We start from the raw sequence: 25,801 nt of genomic DNA, 5'->3' as shown, positions 1-25,801 counted from the left end.
GTCTGCGTGGGTTCTCTCCAGGTACTCCAGCTTCCTCCCACTGTCCAAAGACATGCTGGTTAGGTTCATTGGTGATTCTAAATTGGCCTTAGGTGTGCTTAGTGGGGTGAGGCAAATTGGAGGGAACAGAAAATCATTTTTTGTAAGGAAAATGTGGGAAATATTTGACTATAATGTGAATTTATCCTATGTTTTTGATGTAAAAATGTATTTTGTGAAAAATATGACCATGAAATGTAATGGACTGTGGTTAGTCCATATAATTAGCAACGAAGAGGGTGGGCTTTAGGATCCTTAGAGTACCACCATCTTAGCAGTTGCTATAAATGTGTGGACTGTTACAGGTAGTTACCACTTTGGCTGGTGTAGCAGTTCAGAACTTTGTTTTGGTTGCAGTCGGCTAGAGACATAGATTTGGTAATTTCTGTGGGAATTTTGTGGTTGGTTTGATTATTTTGATTTGTCTTGGTTGGGTTTTTTCTTTTCTTTTTTTTTAATTTGCCTTTTGACAAAGCTCCTTGAGGTAAGTGTCTTCTGTGTTGTGTTGAAGGGATCATTGTTTATCAGCTTTAAAAGTAATGATAAAAGAGTTTATTTCTGTTTAAGTAATGATAAGTGTTCATTCGTGTTTAACAACATGTCAGTTGTACATTGTGTTATGTTGTTTCATGTGGTATAGACAATAGTTAGAAAATTATAACCGCATAGGAAATGTTTTTGTGTTAGATTGTAGATCGCAATAAGAATATGATTCACTATTGTATCATTTCGTTTTTAAGTCAGTATGTTAGTTTTTTGTGAATGTTTAAGCATGAAATAAGAGAATTTGTAGTTTGTATTTTGATAGACATATTAACATTTTGATAGTTCTAATTCATGTGTAAAATGTTGTTGGAATGAGTGAAGCAGGTTTTGAGTGAGTGTTGTCATCAGAGCTATTTAGTTGGGTGTATCCGTGTATATGGAGATGGCTGACCACTGTTGTCATCAGCATTTTTATTCAGTGTGTGAGTGTCTTGAGCAAGAATGGAATTTACGGTGTTTCAGCTGTTGGTCAATGTTTTTATAGGTTAAATGGTTTTTATCACGAGGCAGCAGAATTTGTGGGACTGGTTGTTTAGCCAAACGTCTGTTTAGTGTTTTTTGTGTTTAAGTTTTTTTTTTTTTTAAGTGGATTTTAATCATATATTTGGTTGGTGGATTTGGTTATTATTGTTTACCTTTGAAATCAGAAGCTAGTTCTTTCATATGGAAAATGTTGTTTTTGGGGTAATTGTATTGTATCAATGCGGTTGTGCCAATTATTGTGTGTTGCTAATGACAATATGGGCAGTTTTTACAGTGTGTAATGTCACTGTAATGATTATATTTTTTGTCACTGTTTCAGATGCCACGTAAAAAGGGGTATCGGCGATCTCAAGCAGCTAAGAGGAGGATGGCTGATCGCCTGGCCTTGTGACTGAGCCTCAAGAACCTCGCAGCAGTTTTTCTGCAGGTAGGTTGTCAGATGTTAGTCAGTAGATGTACGTGTGCGTGTGCTCATGACATATATCTTTGACATGTACTGACTGTTTTACTTTGTGTTATTTTACCTAACAGGGAACTAGTGGGTCTGATGTGTTCTTATAGGTATTGTAACTGTACATTAATTTGTTTGTTTGTCTGATTAACTAGGGCATGGTACAGGGTACCGTCATGGTGGCCAGTTTCAGTTTCATGATGTGAAATAGCATAATAAATATTTTAACTAAAGTAATGTTATTGCTTTTCAGAGAAGTTTTCCATGTGAACAAGAGCATGGCCCTGCTGAAGCCACACCACTGGTTTTGAAATCGTGTTCAGTTGTACTGAGTCCTCTTCTCTTCCGCACTGCAATGTTCAAGTTGGATCAGGTTGTCACAGCTGATCTTTCTCTCTCTGGACGCACAGTTGTTCATGATTCTTGTTTGTATGTTTGTTCGTGTTTTTCACAGCCATGATTGTGTTGGTTGAAGGTACTGATAGTGTATAATTTAGAAATGTCTTTGTGTTTTATTTCCATTAGAAATGCAATGGAAGACAAGGCCTACAAGTTGTGGATTGTAAAAGGAAATCTTCTGCTCAGAAGGTTTGTGTTGTGAAATTAATCACAGGAAATTCGACTAGCTGTAGTAAAACACATGCAAACACAGTCACATAAATTTGTAACATATCTTAGAGATCATCGTTGGTTATTGTTCTGTAGATGATTACATAAAACGCTCATGAATGCACTGAAACAGAAATGCTAGCTGCATCAGATCTGTGCTGTATGCCTGTTTTTACTTTTAGCAGGAAGAAATGGTTACAATATTGCTTGCCATGCCTTGACATCAATATAGATTATAGTGGCATGTACCTGTATCATCAAAATGAATGCCACTTTGAAGCTGTTTCATGTGGAAAAGATAAACAATCTGCAACGTGTGCAAAATTTTGCAACACTGTGACCAAGCAAACATCCAATGCTGTTCATTAACAATATTTGACATAGTCAAGAAAGCATACAAATGCTATGATGATGTTAAACATTCTAAATTACCAAGAGAGATTAAACGTTATAGAGACAATAAAGATTATAGGAAGACCAAAAAACAGTGCGCATGATATGGTACACATGAGCATTCTTTAAGTGTCCTTATGCAGAGAGGCAATGGCAGTACCACTGACAACATATGGATGAGCAGCATATCAGACAAGTACAGAGCTTGGCCAAAACCAAAAGATTTTATAAATATGCGCCTAGCAACATTTGCATCACAATACAGAATATTGTCTAGATCCAAACAAAATTCACCGGAAGCGATAAAATTACGTAATGAATTAGGATTTGTCAGGAAGAGGACAAGAACAGATTTTGCTATTGTACGCTATGCAAGGTTCTCTCCATCTAAACATCCAGACAAATATTACCACAGTATTTTGCAGCTCTTTTTTACCTCATTATTCTGACGAAGAACTGAAACCATCAACATTTCATTCCTTTGAGGAATGTTACAGGACAGGATTACTTGATATATCAGATGAGGAGATGCTGTCTGTAAAAGATGTTGTTGATTTGAATATGAGCGCTTATGAAAAAGAGGCTGACAATCTACAAAAAGCTCAAGATGATTTAGAAAAGTATGGGCCACTGGAAGATCCTTGGGCTGTAATGTGTCCTAACAGAGTTAGAACGTTTGGAATGTAAAGAACAACTTGCAATGCAAACAACAGATCCTGACCAAAGAGACACACACATACCAGACTCAGAACCCCAAACCAGTGAAACATGCACAATTGAGTTCATGTCTAACACAATGCAAAAACACAAAGCCATGTCTTTGTTGTGTTTGCTAAATGTCAAACAGTAACAGATTCTGTACCAAATATGTCAGTGGTGTTTTAGTAAAGTACATGGTAAAAACCCTGACCCTTTTTATGTCTTTGTCTCTGGTGGAGCAGGTAAGCTGCACTTAATTAAGGCAACATACTAGGAGGCTAGTCGCATTTTGTCCAAATAGCACATGTCCTATTGACAGCTCCAACCGGAGTCGCTGCTTATAACATCAATGCAGCGACTATACACAACAGTTTGTCAATTGGAACTGATGTGCCATTACCATATAAACCACTTGGAGAAGATAAGATTAATTCTTTAAGAGCAAAACTGTGCAACCTCCAACTGCTAATTATTGATGAGATCTCTATGGTTGATCATACACTTCTTATGTACATCCATAGGCGATTGAGACAAATAAAACAAACAGGTGACTGTTCTCCTTTTGGAAAAGTGTCTGTGGTTGCTGTTGGAGATTTTTATCAATTGCCCCCAGTTAAGGGCCGAGCATTGTATTGTGAACCACAAGGTGTCAATCGGTGGGCAAATTTCTTTCATCATGTTGAGCTAACAGATAAAAAGATCCACAGTTTGCGCACTTGTTAAAGCACAAGAAAAAATAGTCTCTAAAAGAAGACTACATCAAATTACTCAAACGATGTGTAACTGCTGAAGGTGAACAAAGTGAAGATATCCACATATATGGCAGAAACAAAGTTGTGGATGATCATAATTTTCACGTTACACCAGAAATGTGAAAACATCATAGAAGTAGAAGCTCAGGACTTTGAAAGAATATCAAAAAATGGCCATCTCCAAAGAAAAGAGGGTCATCATGTCCATGTTACCCACACCTGTTCAGTAAGATGTCTGTATCTAGGAATCAACGCTTGTGTCATGCTTCTTAAAAATATTGATACTGGTGATGGACTGGTAAATGGGGCATTTGAGACTGTATCTAAAGTGTGTTTCCCATCATGTATTTGTGTCACTAGATCATAGAAACCATGTTTGGAATCTGCATGTAAAGATGCAACACCTATTGAGCCATAGGAAGAAAGAGTAACTTCCACTGGTGGCGTCAGACGTCAGTATCCTTTAAAATTATCTTATGCCTGCAGTGCATAAGGTTCAAGGTTTGACTGTTGACAAGGCTTTTGTTTCCCTGGAAAAAAAAATAAATATTTGGCCTAGGACAAGGATATGCGACTCTAAATCGAGTAAGGTCGGTATGGACTACTCATTGAAGACTTTTTAGAAAAAGCTGTATATGCAAATGCAAGCATTGATGCTTCATTAAAAGACATGCCTGCATTTATTAAACCAAAAGCAACTTTACAGCCAAATGTAGTTAAAATACTCTCAGATAATGTTCAAGGACTCATTCCACACATAGAAGATATCAAATGTGGTATAAGATACATGGACGCTGACATCAAACGTGGTTGGACCAGGATATCTCTGAACGTACAGTTCTTCCTGGGTTAAATTTTCATCACAAGCAAAGATACCATGCTTATGATGAAAATGACATAATGTTCAAAAAATTTAAAACCCTGAAACATGAGGTGTTGGAATATATTACAAACAGATATTGCATGTTCTGCAGTTGACTTACCATGTAATAATATTGAGTGCTTATCTATAACTTTACCTTTATTAAAAACAATTGTAGCAATGCTATATAGACCACCTACTTATACATTCACTGTATTTAAAGAGAAACTAAATGATTTGCTGACATGCGAATCATAGTAATGGGTGATTTTAATGAGAACCTGTTTGATTCGAAATCGAAATCAGCCCAAACTCTTGTTCACCAATGTTGGTGGATACACTCAAACTGTTCACGAAGCAACTACAGAAATGAACACTTTAACTGATCACATTTATACAAATGTTACCAGGTTTGATGCCTTTCGCCCTTACAGTTTGTCCTGGGCAGACATTTTTAGGTAAGCAGAATAATAATAATAATTAAAATCACAAGAAAAACAATAGGGATCCTGCAACTTCGTTGCATGGACCCCTAATGAAACCACCATGATTAAACAGTGGATCAGTTCAATCAGTCAAAGTTGGAACCCACCTTTCCTGTGACTTGAATCTTAGAAACCTTTTAGATATTCTGACATTCCTACAGGGTGAGTTACAGGCCAGCTTAATTGGTGGCTCTTCAGTAGAGAATTAGTTTTGTGAGCATGACACTATGCTTTTGCTTCAAACTAATACTGTGTCTGTATGTGTCTACAATTGTAACTGACATTGTCATTATTTATTTTCATCTGTGGATTCCTTTGATGCAACAGCTCCCATCTAAAGACTGAATTTAACACAAACAAATCAAACACACACGGTGACATTATGGTGAAACTGTCCAAATATTTTTTACGCCCTCTTGTATTGTATGTAACGCAAAAGTAATTTTGTTAACAGTATCATAATATATAATCAGTCTATCTAGGTGTGATTAAAAGCTTTTTGTTTAAAAGTAGATTTTGTGGCCCAGCAACATGTTTCATGGAGAAGTGCATTAATTGTTCCTTGTAGTAACGTTTAAGGCTGTTTTTGTATGTTCTCTACAGGAGAGAGCAGAATTATTATGACATTTTTGCATCCGCGTTTGTTTACATACGTGGAATAGATCTGGAATTTAATAGATTGAATATACATAAAATATAATATTATATACAGCAATATCGTACTTGATTCGCATTACATTACAAAAATCCTAAAGACCATATGCATCGTTGAACGCTTTGTTTACGGTTCAACTTTGGGGGCGGGAGTTTTCTCATTGGCTATCGGATTGATTGACTGGTGCACGCGCATGCGCTGTACAGTAGGAAGATGGACGCTTTCTCAATCTGAAAAGCAACACGAAAGGTAAGCTGCTATGTCTGCTGCTCTCTCATCTCCAGTAGGGAAAGAATAAATTGCAGGAATATTAAACATTCGCGGAAAATGTTAATTAGTCAGAAGAAGAAGAGTTATGTTAGTTTGTGAGATTGTTTTACTTGTTTTAACTCACACACATCGTTGTACGGCCGTAAAGATGATTCAACACAAGTGAGTTCAGTTTGATTAAGAAGGTAAGGTTTAATGAAGTTGCACAACAGACAACGAGGAATGTAACTGCTGTTCGAAAATAGCACTTTTGAAGGTTTTGAATGAATAGCAGAGCAAGTGTATTTCTTCACCCGTGCCGAGTGTCGATACTTTTGAATGCTTCAACGTTGTACTGCAGGCTACGTAAGACTGCTGCGGAAGTTATTTAAGTGTGCGTTGTATCTGTGTTTACATTGGTGACGCACTCATCTAATGAATCTTTAAAGTCTTTTTACTTTTTTTTCACTAAACCATCCCCATAACATCAAGTTCGTTTTCTTCGCAAGAGCCTCACAAAATGAGGTCTCTTGCTCCCTGAGGGACCGATTTCCTCACCGCTGTCTGAGTCAGTGATGGTGATATAGACATTGTGTAATCTGGTGAAATAGACATTGTTCAAAAGAAGATTCCATTCAGAGTGAGGTAAAGTCAGCGTTTCCTTGGGGGCAAAGATTAGTAAAAGCCCAAAAGAGTTCTTTTGCCACACACTTGGTTGTACATTACCACTGAAAAACTTATTATGCAAATGAAAATCAGGTTAACTTAAACATAGACACATAGATATAAATCTAATCAGTATCTGCAGTCAAGTTGGGGAATTTGCAAATGTACACTTAAGGGATTGGCAGAGAAAAGCTATTGAACGATTTACAAACTACACAGTTCTATGTAAAATATTTTATCCATTTATGTCACTGTTAATCTCTTATTTTACCCCTCGAATGTTCCTTTGCTATAGATTTGACTGCAGGCTTTTGTTCTTTCTCTTTACAGCTGACCTGGCAATTTTAAACGTGTCACTCTTAATCATATAACAACATAATCAGCAAAGACATTGGTAATACACACCAGGAGGCCCTGAGCTAAATACTCATTTTACATTTGCATTGTTGGATGAGTCACGTGAAAGGGAAGAATGAAGTTGTTGTATTTTTACTGCACAACAAAGTTTATTAGCTACATCGAAACTAACAGCCTCCCAGCAGCTATTTTCCACTTAGGCCTACCTTTCCGTTGGGTCTGCATCTATATTCACGGCAGGAAGTGATGTCCATCCAATTCATTTGCTTGAGTTCCTCTTGGATCGGCGAGGATTATAACGGATTTTCCAGCGTTGGTTGAGCAGGACTGCTGGATTGTGAGTCTGCTCATCTTTGATGGTCCAGAGAGCTGTGGTCATGCCCAGAAACTGTGTGGCTGATCAGTTTGTGTGTGCGCGCTTCCATGCCGAGCGTGGTTGAATAGCCTGCCCAAGCCTTTTAGAAACTGCTAGTCTGGCTGTCATGTGCAGAGGACAAGAGAGGAAGTATGAATTCAATCTGACAGGAGTGTATGCGTGTGCTTGTGAAATTGTGTGAGATAGAGGAAGCATTAGTGAGTGAGTGAATATACTAGGATTCTCTCATAGCTTGCTATATTATTGCATGCTAGCTCAGAGAAGAGAGGACTAGAGCTCTGTCATCTCTGATGACCACTGTGAAGTTTGATTCGGCTTAACAGTTTTAACTGACTGTCCAAACTTTTATATGGCTACATTTCAAAAGTGTCAACACTAACAAAATTTAACCTGACAGTCACAGAAAGGAATGAGGGCGAACATTAACTTTAAGAGGCAGGTGAGCTTAATGTGGAACGGAGCGACTAGTTTTCTCATGTGGACATGGAGGTGAAGCTTCTTGAGACGGTTCCTGGGATTGGAAAGTCCATTGTAGTGGTGCTGTATGGCGGAGGGGAGGTCAGGGCAACACAGCCTGGTGGGAAGGGGACACCTACATCCCTCACTGTGGGTAAGACATGAGTAATATGGACTATGGATATGTTATGGGCAGGGGTAGGGTTATTTTACAGTATACGTCACTTGTTTTGTTTTATAGATTTATAGGAGTAAAAAAGATAATTTTATTACGAAAACTTGCTTTTTAATTGAGTTGTTAAGTCCATGGAAGAATACATTTCTGGGGATTTTTAATATACAGTAATAGTAGAAACTGAGACTCAGCTGAGTCTGACTCATCTCGTCTAATTTGATCAGTTTTGTTCTTTGGGTTTGTGGCAAACTTAAAATATCCTTTATTGTACTGTATGTGATTATTCGAGAATGGTGTTGAGAGGTGCTTCGTCTGGCCTCCAGTTTATGACTAGAGTTTGTTACAGTCCTCCATTTCACTCCAGGGGTTTCTCCTGACATTTGAACATAGAAACAAGCTATGGTGGTTAAAGAAGTACTGGTTTGACAGGATGAGGGCTTGTAAGTCCGCTTGAGGTTACGTGTTTGTTTCTGAGTCCCACGTAAGTTAATTACATGTTTTTGGACGTGTTCATACCTGCTGCAGAAAAGGGGCACTTTTGTTTACTAAACTAATACTCAACCAAATTCAACATTGTGTCTTTGTCTCATACTCGTCTGTAATATGGAAATGTCCAGTCTGCCCAGTTTGCATTGTTCATCTGCATAGGAACTCCACCTAGTGAACCTTTTGACATAGTCGCCATGACCTGCCAATATAATGACTTCAGTGGTTGATTTTGTCTTGCGGTGGCAAATATTGACACAAGTGTTCAGCAGATCTTGTCTTAACTCCTAGCTGGTGACCTTTGGCATATTCGTCATGTTCAAAATCCAATTCCAAAGGCCGGAATGGTTTACTGAAAGCTGTTGTTGAAGGGACACTGCTCTGTCTTGGAGGTTACCTGAGTGGAAAGGTTTGAAATTCCTCTGCCTAAAGCAATTAGTAATGTAGCTGATTATATGAGTTCTCTTCTTTGTTGACAGGAAAACTTACATATGTATTGTATCTAGTATAGACTTAATATGCTTTTTTAATGTCATCTGTTTAGTTTGATTCACTGGAGGTATAATTCTACATTACTGGATTTTGTCTGCAAACCCCTGACTACAGAAAATGCAGAATGCACAGTAGACACTTTTTGTTGCTGTGTCACGCCACTTAACCTCTCTTGTTTTCACTTCTTTCTTTCTGTTTCTAGTCCCAAACCATGAACATTGTGGGCCAATTGGCAGAGACGGTGTTTGTGACTGTGAAGGAGCTATACCGTGGCCTTAACCCCGCCACTCTCACAGGAGGCATTGATGTCATCGTGGTGCGACAGCCTGATGGGTCTTTCCAATGTTCTCCCTTTCACGTCCGCTTTGGCAAGCTGGGTGTGCTGCGCTCCAAGGAAAAGATTGTCAGTGTTCTTTTTGTCTTATTTCACTATCTGTATTATAGTATTCTTCTTCTGTTACTGCATATAGTACTGTGGTTGTTCTTAGTTAATCATAAACGCACGAACTCATTGCAATTTTAGGTGGACATTGAGATTAATGGAGAATCAGTTGACCTGCACATGAAGCTGGGAGACAATGGAGAAGCTTTTTTTGTGGAGGGACATGAAAATATGGAGGTGAGGGGACCATCATTAAAGGCCACTGGCCTAACCTCTGCAAATTATACTTTTTATTTCTTTATATTCACTGTACATTGTTCTTGCCTATCCTTCGCTGCCCCAGGTCCCAGCCCACCTATGCACCTCTCCGATTCCGCTCGAGGTTCCTGGGGAGATGGAGGAGACCACTGAGGGATCCTCCGCCACTGGGTCTGGCACCCGCAGGAAGAAACGCCGCCGTAAACGCATGCGCTCTGATACTCACCTGAGAGAAGAGGCCAGCTCCTCATCAGACGAGAGAGAAAGAGAGAAGGAGTGTGAAAGAGAAACTGATCAGGCTCAGCAAGAGAGCCCTTCTCCAGAGGAAGTCGCCACACTTTTGAACATTAGGTCAGTCCCTTCAGCATATTTTTAAGGTGAAGTGATTCGCTTTTCTCAAATGGGAGTATCTGTAATGTACTGTATGTGATAATTTCTGGGAGTCACTAACAAGCAATTATAATGCTTTTGGACCTTGTAAGAGGATGGCGTGTGTGTGACATTACCCTGTGCATTTGGAAAATAGGCCCTGTTTTGTTTGTGTATTCTAAGTCCTGTATCTAATCACCAGTCAATTCTTTGCATCTTGGTAATAAAGTAATTACTGCCTAGTACTAACTGGCTAGTGTATTACCTTGCTGCATTGCATATCACTAGTTTTTGATCACAAGTTACAGTCCTGAATTTAAAACAGCAGTTTCGAAGGAGTTTTATCGTGGCGTTGTGTGTTTGTGTTGTTCATCCCTCACTATCTCAACAATGTGTTATCTCCTGAAGGGAATTTTTTCCAATGTGGTACAAATGTTTACTCACTGATGAACTGATTTGAATTTGGTGTTCAAAGGTCACTGTGCCCTCACAAAGCAAAAATGTTTATGGCCATAAATAAAGAATTCATATTCTAATTATGACAAATTTTTCACACAAACTCTAATGGGATAAATTGAAGGGCTGATATTTCATATCCAAAAGGAGAGACAGTCATTATATTTTTCAAAAACACTTTTTTATTTTTAACCCTTGACTTCATATATTCTTTGAGTCTGGAGAGGCGTACTGGTGATCTAAACAAACCTGACTGGTTGCTGGAGACATGTAACCACGAGCAGTAATTAATAATTCTAGTTAATGCTATCATGGCCATGTTTGGGAAAGGTGGTATGGATCATGTCAGCCATCTTGAAATTCCTTGTGCAAAATGCACCCTACCATAAAAAAGGAATTGGCAGAAAGAGCTGTGATGTTGATTCACATAGCGATTGTCAATACAGTCACCCATTTACAGGGATGCATTTGGTTCTCAGTACAGTATCTTCAAAGTATATATTGGAATTTAAACTATAGTTTGGAGCTGACACCGAAGTTGAAAGATTTTCTTTTGTGTGTTAAAGTAAATCAGTGTACTATTCGCTGTCTGAGGAGCCAACTGTGGAGCTTGGGGCCATGCAGGCCAGAGACGCTCATCCACACTCGGAAGGAGAACAGTCACCATCAGAAAAGTGAGAAAAGATAATCTTTAGAGTGAATTAGTTACTGTAATAATTAATTTGTAGTGAGCAGCTGCAACGTTTGGAATTGTTCTGGATGACTTCCATTTATTCAGTGCATTTTGTTCTTACATTGTGACGTGTCTGTCCTTTTTCTCCTTCTCAGTAATGTGTTCCATAGCCGGCCATCTTCGCCCAAGAGCGACTCTGAGCTTGTGATTAAAACCCAAGAGTCATCTGGGCCTCAGATGGAGTGGAACTGGGGAGGCTTTCCAGTGGTATGGCGACATACACTCCCACACAGATATGTGAATGCCTATACACTTTACCTGACACCGTGTCTTAAACTTCTCACTCTGCCCTCCCACTCACAGCTGTGTCAGCCACAGAAGACATCGATGGATTTGCCAGACACCTCTTCTTCAGGCAGCTCTCATTTCCGCACGATTGAGAGACAGGACTCCTTTGACATGGGCTTTGATCCTGTGATCAGCTGTGGAAGAGTGGGCAGTGTAACTGTGGTCAGACCACAACCTAGGACTCGCTCCCTAGATTTAGAAAGCTACTCCATGCAAGACAACCCTGCCACCCTACCTTCATTCAAGGAGAAAAACTGTCACATCGCCCACTGTAGTTCCAGTGACGTCTTCAAGTCTTGTGTGTCATCGCCGAATAATGACTCAACAATTGAATCTACTCTGGGGAAGGAGGAGAACAGAGACTTGTCTTTTGGTTCAGCCACCAACGGTGATGATTCCCTTTCTAACAATAAAAGCCCAGTGAGTGTTGAGCGTGTTAGCACTGTGACTGATACCATTACCATTGAAACTGAAAATAGTGTGTTCAATGTGACCAAACCCAACAATGCTCAAAAACAACTCGTAAAAGAGAGTGAAGACAGCACAGTCCCAGAAACTAATCCAAGTAGTATAGAATCATCAACTCTACACCACCAGGGTGCCTTTTCTGAGCAAAGGGAAGAGGGTTCCAATAATAACACTCATATCAGTGAAGGGGACAGTGGAATAGATCCCTGTGCTGAGGGAGGGGAGGAGGACTGTGTACCTGGTGTGACTGATGGGTCGGCCGTAGGCTCACTTACCGAACAAACTGCACTAAAAGCTGAAGGGAGAGATGCTGGGGTCAGTCTGACCGGTGCAGAGGGGCTTGCAAACTCCTCTGATTCCCCTTCCAAAGTAGAGCAACAGGACAAGAAGAAAGGTGAAGTACATGTCTAAGCATTTATATCTAAGTTTAGATTGTAAGTGTACAGTATGTCAGTGTTCATGTATGTATTGGTCACAGGTAAACGTAATCACCACCTAGGACCGACAGATATTTACTTGGATGACCTGACCACACTGGACCCCGAGGTGGCTGCCCTTTACTTCCCTAAAAGGTATGATGACACACAGTGGATATGCGTCACAAAACACTGTATATGGGGAAAATGGCTCATTTTCAGTGATCTCTTATATTTAAATGGTGAAAATTTAAAGTTGGAATATGTGTGGTTTTTGAATCCTTAATATATTAGAGGGTCACATTCAGTAATGTCTTTGGAGTTCCAGTAATCATGCTGTAAAATCTATTATATGTGGCCCTTTATTGAGCAAAATTAGATTACTTAAAACAGTCTGGTGTGCCTGCAGTGAGGCAGAGGGAGCGTTTCAGCAAGGAGCAGAACAGGGCTCCTGTTCAGGAAGCCACTCGCCTCAGTCAGTGGGCAGCGGGGCGATGGACAGTGGGACAGAGTACCTGTCAGATTCCACCTCCTACAACATGGACGTCAGCATGTCTCTATGTGGACAAGAGGGGGACACCAGCCAAATCACTAAAGGTATGCGTGAATGTGTGCTGGTATTTCACTGTCGATGTGTCCTAAATAAACCAGCCCTAACATTGCTTTTGCTCTTACCTCAGAAAAGTTCATGGAGCACCTTGTGACATACCAGGATTTTGCCAATAACCCAGGAATCATAGAAGATCCGAGTCTTGTCATCTGCATAAACTCTAAGTAAGATTTAAAAGTAATTACTTAGTAATGTATTCATTAAAATACCATTCACAGTGGTGTACAGACATTCCTTAATTGCTGTTTTATTTTTTCACAGCTATTACAACTGGGCAGTGGCTGCTCCAATGGTCTTGTCAATGACAACCTTCCAGAAGAACCTACCCAAGGTATTTTATTGTTTTTAAACTAGACCGCAGAAACGAATGATGTTTCTAACTGGATGTTAGAAACATTAATTAAGACACAAGAGTTGTGTCATCGGTTGTAAAGTGAACTGACAATGTTGCACAGATCTTGTGATCTTACTTGTTGCCTTCTTTGTCGTGCACAGAGTACGATAGAGCGACTTGTGAAGGACAAGATGCCCAAAAAGTCTGGACGCTGGTGGTTTTCCTGGAGAAGAAGACAACTGGATAACAACCAGGTAAGATACTCAGGAACTCATGCTAATACTTACTTACTGGGTTATAACAGAGTAACAGCTGGAAAAGATTTAATACATGTTGGCACCAGCAATAACTACAGACATGTAAGAGTGTAAGATTTATTTTATGATCAGCTCTTGTAATACATACGAGGAATATGTTTTGTAGGAAGGAATTAAATGATTAGATCAGAAACTTTATTACATTATTTACATTTGAACTGATTTGGTTTAGAATGGTGCTAGATACTCATACTCCTTGTTTTTCCAGCAGAAACACTCAAAGGAGGAGCAAGAGGACCCACTAGCAAGTGCTTCTTCCACAGTAAAGTAAGTCACTTCACCAAGAAATCATCTAACACAAGTTAACAGCCCTTATAAAACCTTACATGCTGGCTTTCAGCTGGAACAGTTTCAGCTCTCCCTCCTGTTCCACAGCTGTTCCACAGCTTGATAAGATAAAATTAGGGTGATTATTCTGATTGAATTCAAGGATTGCTTGTGCATTTGTATTTTGTTTAGCGTCGTTGTGTTTATTTGGTTGTTAGAATTCATCCAATCCAGTGATGACAAACTCACTCAACATAAAACCCAAAGCAGCCTAAGCAGACATTTTTTAAGGAAGGATCATGTCAACATTAGATGTCGCTGTGTTGCCCTTCACACATTTACAACAACACAAGAACAGATCAGCTGTGGCAAAAATTATAATCATTATTAACTCATTCACTGAAAGGTTTGTGTATTAGTCTGAATTGTCTTTATAAATAGTTCAGTAATTTTGACAACAACAAAGACGAGCTCTGTCAACACTTATCAACCATATCAAAGCGCAAGACATCTGAAACCAATTAATGATAGATGGGAGTTTTTTCATGGACAAATCACAAAATAATTTTCTTTTTTTCTTTGTTGTATTAATATTCATCACCCTGTTAGACAATCCTAAATCAGACACAGAGTATTAATTCATGCGTGTTGTTTCTTCAGGGCAACACTGGATGACATGGACAGCGATGAGGTAGCGGGGCTTGGCAGGAAAGCCATAATTCCCTCCAGTCTATCAACAGAGACCCTTAACGCCACGCAGTCTATCAGCCAGATGTACCGCAAATCACTACGCCTGACTTCTAAGCAGATAGTAAGAGATTAACTCGCATGCACATATCTAGAGAGGATGAAGCAACACTATGTTTTTTGATGCATTTAAATACTCTCTGCCGTAACTAGGAGCATCTAAACCTGCGCGAAGGAGCCAACAAGGTGGTGTTCAGTGTGACCACACAATACCAGGGCACCTGTCGCTGTGAGGCTGCCATCTACCTGTGGAACTGGGACGACCGTGTGATCATATCTGACATAGACGGCACCATCACCAAGTAAAAACCCAGTTTTCTTGCAAAGTAGTGTCTAGAAAGAACATAAATGTTGTATGCAAATGAACTGATACTTCCTAATTTGCTAAATAGATTCACTAAGCAATAATTTTTTGTTATTTTATGTGCATGTTTGAGCTCAAACTCTTCACTTTCTGTGTCCTGCAGGTCCGACGCTCTGGGTCATATTCTACCTCAGTTTGGAAAGGACTGGACACACAAAGGCATTGCCAAGCTCTACCACAAAATACACCAGTATGTGACATTCCGAAATATTTTCTCCAGTCAACTAGAAAATGATGACTATAAAAGAACAAAAACTCTTACTTGGTGTTCTTCCCTTTAAATTTTCCCACACACATTACTCAAACCAGAACAAGCAAACATAGATCAAATGTATCTTCTGCTCATGATTTCATCCTGATGTCATTTTGGCTTCAGCTGTATTATCAACACTGCCAGATGTTTTCCTCTTTCAAACAGACTACAGTATGCATTGTTAAAAATACTGTTAGAAGTGTTCAGGGACATCATGCAGCAGTAATTGCGAGCAGCAGAACTTAAGAACTCAATTTTTTTCTGTTAATCTGTTTTGTTTAGTGTCTAATGTAGATTTGCTTTCTTGCAGAAATGGCTACAAGTTCTTATATTGTTCAGCCCGGGCTATAGGAATGGCTGCCATCACTAAAGACTACTTGCAGTGGGTCAATGACAAAGGCACTGTCCTGCCAAAAGGCCCTGTACTGCTGGCTCCTAGCAGCCTCTTTTCAGCATTACACAGGTAACACACTCTAACTGAACTACTGAGCACAGAGTGTCCTGCTAAGACACATAGTGTTTACTTTGTCTTGTCTGGTCTTCGTCCTTGAAGTTTGAAGATCAGTGCAAGGCACTGCTGACCTCTAGTGGCCACATGAAATCTTACAAACACCAATACACAGCTGCAACATTGAAAGAAATATTTTCTCACTTCCCAGTTCATATACTAATACGCTGTAATGTATGTTTAGCCCTGCACTAAATCCACCTTCATTACTGTTAAAATATTCAGTTTATGTTGTAAATATGTAAGAAAGGTGGTAATTCAACTGTAAGATCATTTTGGAGGATGTAGTTTGTGGTGCTGTCAAATCATATTAATGAATAACTAAAGTGTTTCTGTTATTTAGCCTAGCCCACTGACTTAAATGGGGTTGTCAAAATAATAGAAACATGTGTCAGTGCAACACAATACAGTTGAACAGTATTACAAACCACAGCCACCAAAATGAACACAGTTGAATCAACAGCTCTCTCTGTTTTTTTAAACACATGCTGAATAACACAATCTTCGTGAAGATAAGATGTGGTGCAGGACTGTCATATTAGAATGCATCTTTTTTTTTCTAGTGGACCTAATGAACTGGCAAGTGAGTGTAAATAAATGTATGCTAGGCAACAAACATTAAAGCAAATAACCTTTGTGACTTTAAACTCTCCTCTGTGCAGAGAGGTGATTGAGAAGAAGCCGGAGGTGTTTAAAATCGCCTGTCTCGGTGACATCAGGGACTTGTTCAACCCACAGAGACGGCCCTTCTATGCGGCCTTCGGCAACAGGACGAATGTAAGCAGTGCTGCAAACTCTCTCTTATAACAGCAGTAGTCTTAATCAGCAAGTGTATTTTAAGTTACGGTCTTCCAAGTGCGTCGGCTGTTTTTGTTGTCTGTCACAAACCACTGTTTGCACATATACACGACATCATGCCAAAGCAGAGAACATACCAGTGTGTTTTTAAATGTTTTTTATTTTTTTTTATCTATTTAAAATGTTCTAGCTGGTAGAAATGAAGCCTTGCTTGTGGACATGAAGAAAACACTGGCTAAAGATTTCTGATTGTGGATTACTCCACTCCATTATTTTTACTGTACATAATACTACAAAGCTTACATGAAGGTAACGTCTCTTGTTCCTGCCTTCGCTTTCACAGGATGCGTACGCTTATAAGCAGGTGGGAGTGCCCGACACCAGGATATTTACAGTCAACCCAAGGGGAGAGCTCATTCAGGAGAAGACTAAAGTCAACAAGTCCTCGTAAGTATACGGCAGAACATTGAGAGAGAGAAGTGCATTGCAATGAATATATACACATTTTCCACAATTTTAAACACCTAAGCATATAAAAAAAGGTCTTTGTGATTTCCTAGAGGTGGTATGAAAAATTCTTGCAGCAATGAGTGGCCTTACTCGTCTGGGAATGTATGGGCTTACGGCAGCATATATAGTGCACAAATTTACAGAGGGATTGTTTAATTGTTTTAAGAAGGGTAAAGGTTAAAGTAGTGTAGTGCAGCTCTTAAAATGTGAATATAATGAGCAGGTTTTCAGGCACTTTCACAAATATAATTCTGAGTCATTTTTTTTCTATTTAACCCTATGTGTGTTTTGCAGGTACAGTCACCTCAGTGAGTTGGTTGAGCATTTCTTCCCAGTGCTCTCTGCTGACGGCAGCGCGTCCTTTGCTCTTGACTGCCCCGACTACAGCAGTTTCTCCTATTGGAAGGAGCCTCTGCCTGAACTGGACCTGGAAGTGCTGCTGTAGACGCACACCAGCAAATACCAAACCCCATACATGCACACATACCAAGGCACGCTCGTATGGTGTCTGACTCTTGCCAGCTTGATTGAATATTGCCTTTGCTAGACCTTCCAACTGTGGAGCCTGTTTATGAGCCACAAAATAAACTGGAACATAAAGAGGCAACTATCCCTCCTTATACTGCACTCAAAGGAGGAACCAAATGATTTCACAATATGCGTCTACATTCCAAAATTAGAAACAATCATGCAGTACTGACCTTGACTGATAGCATCATGTTTTGCTATTTGTGTGTGAAAATGCAACCATGAATGTGACAAGTATGCATTTGGACTGTTATATTTTTTCTTATTGTGTGTGCCACTGTGATAGTCATCATAAAATATAATTTTAAATTGTGTGTAGGCAGGACAACTCACTCATTTCCATGTTTATAACATGGACCAAAAGTACTGTCCAGAAATTAAGACATTTAGCTTTATTAGATTCTTAGCAGGTGCTGCCTAAATCCTGCAAAGCCAAACGGTTAAGTGACCTGACTGAAGCTAATGGCAGTGATGTGACCAACTAAAACAGGCCTTGGCACGCGCAGCTACAAGACAAACCTGTTATCCCTTATTCTGTGGACAATAGAGCAATTGTGTGCCTGTGTGTTGTTGGTAACAGAAAATGAAAAGATGAGTGGAGATTTGAGAGTTAATAGCTACATGTTCCAAGAAACCAGATATGTTTGGAGTATTTTAGAGTCTGTTTGACCTTGATGTGTTTGAGATAGCCGAGGTCTGCCCTTGAATGTCATTGGTTTTGTGAAGCACAGGCGTGTTTTTAATACTCGAAACCTCTGGCACTTTGGTGATTTCCAATGTGATAACTGCTGAGTCGAGGATAAATGCAAAGTAAGCTGGTTGAAAGGTGTAATGCCATTATTATTATTATCATGGTAATACATGAGTACTGACGAATGTGAGCTAATGATGATCATTGTGAAAGTACAGAAAGCACATATCACGTCTTCCTTTCAGGTACCCAACTCCAGAGTTGAGAAATGTTTGTACACTACAAGAATGAGGAGCTGAGACTGACTTCTGGAATGACTTTAATTCCAGATGTGGGGGCAGACCTTGGAGGTGGTTTAGCTGTGCCTTTGTGTGATAATGAGACTGTTATATTTATTATTTGTGCATAATTTTTATCATCCAGCTGTATGGAGATGCAATAAAGCTTTTAAATGTACAGAAATATAAATCAATTTAAAACCTTGTGCAGTTTGTTTTTCCACTTCATTTCAGTTTTAATGTATACTGTGTCAAAATCCGTTCAAATTGTCTGAAGATGCTTTAAAGAAATGCCCAGAACAAGCACTGAGGTGAAGGCAGCAAGGACAAACTTCCTTTTAACAGGAAGAAATGGGAGCAGAACCCAGCGCACATGGTGGAGTCACACATCTAGCCTATATGAGGCTGGCTGGATACAATAAAACTTTTTGTGAAATTACGTTTTTGTGTGTGTGTTAATGTTGTGGAAAATTATACATTAGAGCAAAAATATGCATTAGTTCAACTGCCAGCTCCTTCGTGGTTTTAATAGTTTCAACATTATGAATGTTGTGCAATAAAATCCTTGTTTTTTATTATTTAAACAGAATATAAGAAATAATATTGTAGTATACTGTCGGCAATGACTTGGGAACGGCGTGGCAAATTTGTGACGAGTTTCAAACAGACTCCGGTTGGAACAAGTGGCAGCAGAGAGACTCGCACATGAAGCCGTCAGTGTTTATTAAAGGCGTAGATGCGTCACTACGTATTACTGCTTCTTACCTGAAGAGGAACCTGCGACACGAACAACTGTTGAACTCGGTGAGTCTTTAAAGTTGGATTTCGCCTCTTTCTTTTAAAAATCACTTTATGAAATCGTTTGTATGGAATCAAGCTTTCTCGCTGCCTTGACATTAGGCAGACGTGCTTCTGAATAATAATAATATAAATCTTTATTATTATTTTTATGAAATTGAAATCAAATATAAGCCTCGGAGCAGAATCCGACTGACAATAAGTCTGGTTGGTTAGGCTAAAGTAAACGCAGCTAAGCTACTTGGAGATCTTGCTAACTGACAATCGAAACTTAAAGTTAAGTTTGCAGACGTGACGCACGCTGACGAAGCATAACTGTTTATGGCTCTGACACTTGCTCTTTCATTAGACGCAATCCTGCAGCTACACTCCTGTTTACAGTAAGTATTATTTAATGCAACCTTGGGCTAGTCTGTGTATATGCTTATATGCTGAAAAATGGGCTGTTTTTTATTAGTTCACCATTTACACGTCTGCTGTGCTGTTGCCATGTGGTCTGCTTCGTCATGCTGGTTGTTGTTACCGACTTCCTGATTGTTTTCTTCTTAAAGTGCAGCATAGATTCACAACATGTTCATGTACGTCTACCCTTTTGCATGTATTTGTCCAGGACCTTTTACCTTAAGTAACACTTGAGTATGTTACAAACAGACTCCCACACAAAAAAACAAAACAAAAAAAAACGTGTTTTTGATACTTGATGTTGTTTTAAAGCCTAGTCTTTAATACAACATCAAGATCTCAGTGCTCGTATTGAGATTAATAAAAAAAAAACTAATCCAATGTCTAAATTGTATCGGGAAGACAGGAATTGTGTTCAAGTTGACATTTGTCAAATGATCCATAATTCGTGTATTCAGCAGGGACTTGCGGTCAGGTGAGGCAGGTGGGGCAGTATCTCACCTGTCACCATGAAAAGCAATGATGATCAGTGTTGGGCACGTTACTTTTAAAAAATTAATTAATTATAGTTATTAGTTACTTCTCCCAAAAAGTAACTGAGTTAGTAACTGAATTGCCCCCACCACACCCAGAGGGAAAAAAACAAAAAAACAAAAAAACACCTACGCAGCGCTTTTATAGTCAGCATCACTGAATTTACCTATTTCCTGTGTAAATACAGGGGTCTTTGGCGCGTGCCTGTGGTTAACTCGCTGTATGTCGCCAATATAATGGCTGTACACACTTTTATCATATGTCATCATTTTCCATAGCCTAGTTAATGTGTTTCATGTCTGCGTGTTGCATGTTTAGTCTTGCTGATCTGATTAAACCAAACTGAAAAAGCACGAGATGAGGCAGCCAGTACTTCTGCCTCATGGAAGAGGGCGCTAATGAGCCACGGGTTCATGCTGTTGCTCTTCTTCTACGCTGAGTCACCTGTACGGCAGAGGTCCAATTATTAGAGGTGTGCGATACCGCTAGATTTGGTATCGATCCGATACCAAGTAAATACAGGGTCAGTATCGCCGATACCAATATCGATACTTTTGAAAAATTAAGGTGGATGCACCATCAATCTAAATCTGAATGAATTTTCATGGCATTTTAAGTGTTTTTGTGATTTACCTTTTGGATTATTAATCAGTTAAAATCCAGTACAGAACTTGGGCAAAGTTTATAAGTAAATAGAAAATACTTTATTATCACAATAAAAGTTTTTGTTCAGGAACAACACAAAATGATCACTTAAAAATTTCCATCTGCTTATACAAGTTTGTTGTGTTACCACTGTATCTTACAGCCTTTTTACAAATAGTACAACTTCCTATCGATTCATTTTCGGCCCGAAAATATAACCAAACAGCCCTACTCTTTCTCTCGTTGTGTGTAATGCGTTGCTGCTGGCCGGGCCTGGCTGGTAGCGGTGGGCGGTGATCGGTCACCTGGCGCCGCGGAGTCATGTGACGGTACAACAAACACACGCGAGAGGGAGGAGGAGCAAAATGAGCCTGCTCTGCTCTGTGACAGCAGCGGCATTTAGACAGAGTCAGGTCGCCTCTTTAATGAAACGCGACAAACTGAAACTTAAGTATCGATCTCATTAACCTGGTATCGATCAATCTCGATACCAACGTTGGTATCGATATTATCGATATTTGGATCGATCCGCCCACCACTACCAATTATTGGGATCAACACAGGAAGTGATAAATGATGGAAGATATTTTGTTGAACTGTCTGTATTAAAAATGGATCAAATCGTCAGAATATAAAGTTTGAACAACAAAATATTACTATAAATCATGTTTTGATTAAGGTGACTCTCTGTCTTATTCTCTCTCTTAAGCGCTATAGCTTTGACAATATTTCTTTGGCCAAATATGTACCTTGCCTATATGTGCATACAGAATGCTCATTTGCAATATGAAACTTAAGTAGTTAGTGTGGAAACAACCAGTTGAATGGCAAATTTAAGCTATTCCATTGCCTTCATAATTGTAAATCTGTGCCTCACCAGCCACGAGCCTCAACGCAAGTCACTGATTCATATACAGTAACCCCATCAAACCCATTAGATCCAAACAGAAGCAAATAATTAAACCGTGTTGTACATGTCTAAAGCTTTACCCTGAGTTTTGTGTTGTTTTATTTCCCAGCACCTGCCGTCATGTCTGTCAGTGAGAATGAAGCAGGCTTCTCCACAAACCCTCTTCCAGAAGCTTTGGCTTTGGAGCTCACGTGCCCCATCTGCTTGCAGCTATTCTCCAAGCCAGTTTCTCTTCCCTGTGGTCACATCTATTGCTTTGACTGCCTGCAGACCATGGGAGAAGGCCTTGACCAACACTGTTGTCCCGAGTGCCAGGCTGAGTACCAGGGACCCAAAACCCTTGTGAAAAACTTTAAAATGTGCAGTATCGTAGAGACCTACAAAGCCACTGCTGGTACTCTCCTCTCCGCTGCTTCAGGGGTCAGCCATGTAGCAGTGGACAGTGATGCTAGCTCTGTTCCAAAGGAGTGTGAGGAAAAGACTGACTTTCAAATTGGGTCTAGATGCACAAACCAGGTTTTCTCTTTGGACCAGGTAAAAGGCAGCAGCAAAGGCAAAATGGAAATGGATGAGCCTAAATTTAAACTGGCATCTCAAGTCACTGAGCTGACCCTCAAGTTGGAAAATGCGGAGGGTGTTGAGATGAGAGAAAAGGAACGGGAGGTGGAGGTGACCACTGCTAATGCCCAGCTGAGAGAGAAAGTGTCCAAACTGTTGGAGCAGATAAAGGATTTGTCACAGAGCTACTGTGACCAAGTAACCCAGATGATTGAGGAAGAGTTAGGTCCAGGTGAGGCCAGCATAAGGAGTCGATGCAGTCAAGCCTCTGATATGACTAAGCAGCTGAGGCAGGCTGTGGTCACAGCTGAGTCCCTCTTGATTGAGGAAGATGAGACTGTATTCGGTGATGATCTCCAACGTCTGCAACCACACATCGCAGAGTTACTAGCAAAAGATGGGCTGGAAGAGGAAGACCTTGTTGAAGCAAAAGTCAGCTCTGCACGAGTCTGTCCCAAGCTGGAAAACATGAACGCAGAGCTGAGGGACAGGCTTGGAGAGGTTCAGCGCGCCATCCGGACCACCCTCAACCCTTCAGAGGTGACCTTTGACCCAGAAACGGCCCATCCTAACCTCATTCTCTCTGAGGACTTAAAGACAGTGACTTTCAGCTCTGTCAAACAGACCTACCCGCCCTCTCCTCAGAGGTTCACCAACTTCTTCCAGGTCCTCAGCACACAGAGCTTCTCCGAAGGTGAGCATCGCTGGGAAGTGGAGCTTGTAGAATCTCCATGGATCATCGGTGTGTGCTACAGCGGGAAGCTAGCACGCAGCGGGCTGCCGTCTGCTTTGGAAAGCAGCCGGAGCTCCTGGTGTTTGATGTGGTTCAACAACCAGCTGGCAGCATTTGAGCAGAGTCACAGTGTACCGCTAAAGAAGACCACAGTGTCACGCAGGCTGGAAATCAAGCTGAGCTTCAAGACCCACAGGCTGAGCTTCTACAACATCAGCACCATCAGTGGGAAGACTCATGTGTATACATTTAAGGCTAACCTGACTGAACCAGTGCACCTAGCCTACAGGATGATGACAGGGCACCCCAAAGCCCGTGTCACTATTTTTTCATAATAAAAATAATAGAAAGAAAGAAGATCCAAGGCAAAAAGGCTGCTTGCAAGTTACCATCTGTATATAGTTTTACAACTTCATCATAAAATAGCCACCTGAACAAATTTTTCATCATTTTTCTCCCTTGCCAATAGACACATATTATTCTTGCTTGAACTTTCGGCTTTGTTTCTTTACTCATAAACAAAGTTTGTCCAATATTAGATGCTTTGTGTAATCATACAGGACTCCTTGTCAAGTTTACACTGGCATAAAGTATGACTGAAGTAGCAGTGTGCCTTGAATCCTAGAGCACAAATACAGTGCACAAAATGATAAGAAGTGTTTTTGTTGTAGGATAAGGCACTCCAATGTAATATAATTTAAATAAAGTGTGTGTTTTTTCTGCTTTATCTGATAAATAAATTCCTTGCAAATTCCCAAGCCTCGTGATATATTGTCATCATATAATCATTCATCACAGCTACACTGAATTAACGTTATATCATGTGTGTTTCCTCTGCCTAAACCATAAAGGGGAAATGAAGCACTCAGTCAAATAAACCTCATTTGATAAATTGAGTTCCTCTATAACAGTATATAACGCACATGACAAATATAAGCATATAAATGTAAAATTATACATCTGTTATGTCTTTTTTTAGCAAGAGCAAAGGCGCTCAAAACATCAGCTTCCTCCCGAAGGAGACAAAGGGAATTCAATCAAAGAAATGAAACAGAAACATTATTCTTGTGTATGAATTTATTCATTCAAGAAGATGGTTAACAACTTTTGAATATCTACTTAAACTGCGCCTGACAACATTATGGAAATGATCCCTGCAGATATATTTATTGTTAAAGAATAAGATCTTTCTCATTTAATCCCACCAGACTCCATTGACAAATACAGTAATTTTACCTCGCAGGTCATTTTAAAATGCATTCATTCAAACTCAGCGAAAATTAAATAAATCCTCTAAAATCATTATTCCAACTTTCTTAAACCCTGGTGTGGTCAAAGTACATGCTATTTTAATTCACAAAATGAAAAGTAAAAGTATTGTGAGACAACCAGATCATTCAGAAATGCAACAGGGTAGCTGCTCTGGGAATTAATGGTTTATTTCAACCAAACACGTGTTTGAACACATGTTCAAAAGTCAACATTTGCAGTTTTTCCTATGTATATAATATGTATTTACTTCCACCTCTATTTGTTGATACATTTGTGCACATGCTAATTTTGTAAATGTTTTGCTTATACTATTTTATTTTACAAGATTTTTACTTACATTTTATTTTTATTTTATTTTGTCTTTCTTTATACTTGTTGTTCTCAAGAGTGTTTTTTAATGTGCAACTGAGCTACTGTGACCAAGCAATCTCCCTTGTGGCTCTGTTGTAGGACTAGGTGAAACAATCCCTGATGATTATCATTCGTTAATACACAGGATAAGATATTACAATCCCTTGTGCTAAGATCCGAGGCAAAACACATTTAGAGGCCCCGTCAACTGAACCCCCCCCCCCCCAAAAAAAATAAATAAATAAATAAATAAATAAAACAAACAAAAAACCAACAAGAAGATATCAGATACTTGGCCTGGTCAACGGCAGTATGCAGCATGTCATTCCAAACCTACAGTCAGTTATAAAATATGAACTAAATAAATGCTGCTGGCTTGTACAGCTTGCTGAGCAGCTAAACAAACAAAGAAATATAGATATTAAAGTCTGTCTAAGTCTACTCAGAAAATAGCACTGTTAATTAAAAAATAATCTATCTGTCTATCTTATGAAAAACCAAATGGATGTTTGTAAAATCAGGCGCAATGTGGCCAGATTATCTAAACTGTGCAAGGTGGAGGGATCAACAGAGGACTGCCGTCTACTACAGACAATTTCTAATCTGTTCCAGCAGATATGTACTGTTACAGTTCTTTAGTGTGACTGTTTCCCGATGCAGTAGCTGATAATTACAACCTAGCTCCAAGGGTGAGCAATGGACCCTGAAGAGGTTTTGGATGCAATCCCCCTGCAATATTTCTCTCTGGAATGGAGAGAAGCCCAACTATACAGTAAAGTTAACATTCAAATG

General features: G+C 39.6%; 2 protein-coding genes across 5 annotated transcripts; both read left to right on the top strand.

Moving 5' to 3' along the window:
• The first annotated feature begins 6,187 nt into the window (after positions 1–6,187).
• LOC311487598 (phosphatidate phosphatase LPIN2) lies at positions 6,188–19,412 on the top strand. Of its 3 annotated transcripts, XM_084543937.1 has the most exons (20): positions 6,188–6,223; positions 9,434–9,634; positions 9,755–9,850; positions 9,957–10,222; positions 11,263–11,370; positions 11,525–11,636; positions 11,733–12,579; positions 12,664–12,757; positions 13,011–13,198; positions 13,282–13,375; positions 13,473–13,542; positions 13,707–13,799; positions 14,071–14,129; positions 14,790–14,940; positions 15,030–15,178; positions 15,344–15,430; positions 15,804–15,956; positions 16,664–16,778; positions 17,143–17,246; positions 17,604–19,412. In XM_084543937.1, exons 2-20 carry the CDS (start codon positions 9,443–9,445, stop codon positions 17,752–17,754), a joined length of 3,129 nt encoding a protein of 1,042 aa, XP_084400063.1. In that variant the 5' UTR covers positions 6,188–6,223; positions 9,434–9,442; the 3' UTR covers positions 17,755–19,412. The 3 variants fall into 3 exon arrangements, with proteins under 3 accessions (XP_084400063.1, XP_084400062.1, XP_084400061.1); XM_084543936.1 differs by having other exon boundaries at positions 11,525–12,579; positions 14,074–14,129; XM_084543935.1 differs by having other exon boundaries at positions 11,525–12,579.
• On the top strand, positions 19,408–24,463 carry trim107 (tripartite motif containing 107). Of its 2 annotated transcripts, XM_084543938.1 has the most exons (3): positions 19,408–19,610; positions 19,954–19,984; positions 22,205–24,463. In XM_084543938.1, the coding sequence occupies exons 1-3, from the start codon at positions 19,512–19,514 to the stop codon at positions 23,719–23,721; spliced, it is 1,647 nt and encodes a 548-aa protein (XP_084400064.1). In that variant the 5' UTR covers positions 19,408–19,511; the 3' UTR covers positions 23,722–24,463. The 2 variants fall into 2 exon arrangements, with proteins under 2 accessions (XP_084400064.1, XP_084400065.1); XM_084543939.1 differs by lacking the exon at positions 19,954–19,984 and having other exon boundaries at positions 19,575–19,610.
• Positions 24,464–25,801: the final 1,338 nt, after the last annotated feature.

Source organism: Chelon labrosus, assembly GCF_963514085.1.
Source record: "Chelon labrosus genome assembly, chromosome: 4".
Taxonomy (NCBI): Eukaryota; Metazoa; Chordata; class Actinopteri; order Mugiliformes; family Mugilidae; genus Chelon; species Chelon labrosus.
This window is presented reverse-complemented; position numbering and strand designations above follow the sequence as displayed.

Excerpts from the sequence above, each read along its gene's own strand:
- LOC311487598 (XM_084543935.1), top strand. The coding sequence starts at position 9,443 with ATGAACATTGTGGGCCAATTGGCAGAGACGGTGTTTGTGACTGTGAAG. Across the intron at positions 10,223-11,262 it reads GCCACACTTTTGAACATTAG|TAAATCAGTGTACTATTCGC; the intron begins GTCAGTCCCTTC and ends TGTGTGTTAAAG. Across the intron at positions 12,758-13,010 it reads GCCCTTTACTTCCCTAAAAG|TGAGGCAGAGGGAGCGTTTC; the intron begins GTATGATGACAC and ends GTGTGCCTGCAG.
- trim107 (XM_084543938.1), top strand. The coding sequence starts at position 19,512 with ATGAAGCCGTCAGTGTTTATTAAAGGCGTAGATGCGTCACTACGTATT. Across the intron at positions 19,611-19,953 it reads ACGAACAACTGTTGAACTCG|ACGCAATCCTGCAGCTACAC; the intron begins GTGAGTCTTTAA and ends CTCTTTCATTAG. Across the intron at positions 19,985-22,204 it reads CAGCTACACTCCTGTTTACA|CACCTGCCGTCATGTCTGTC; the intron begins GTAAGTATTATT and ends TTTATTTCCCAG.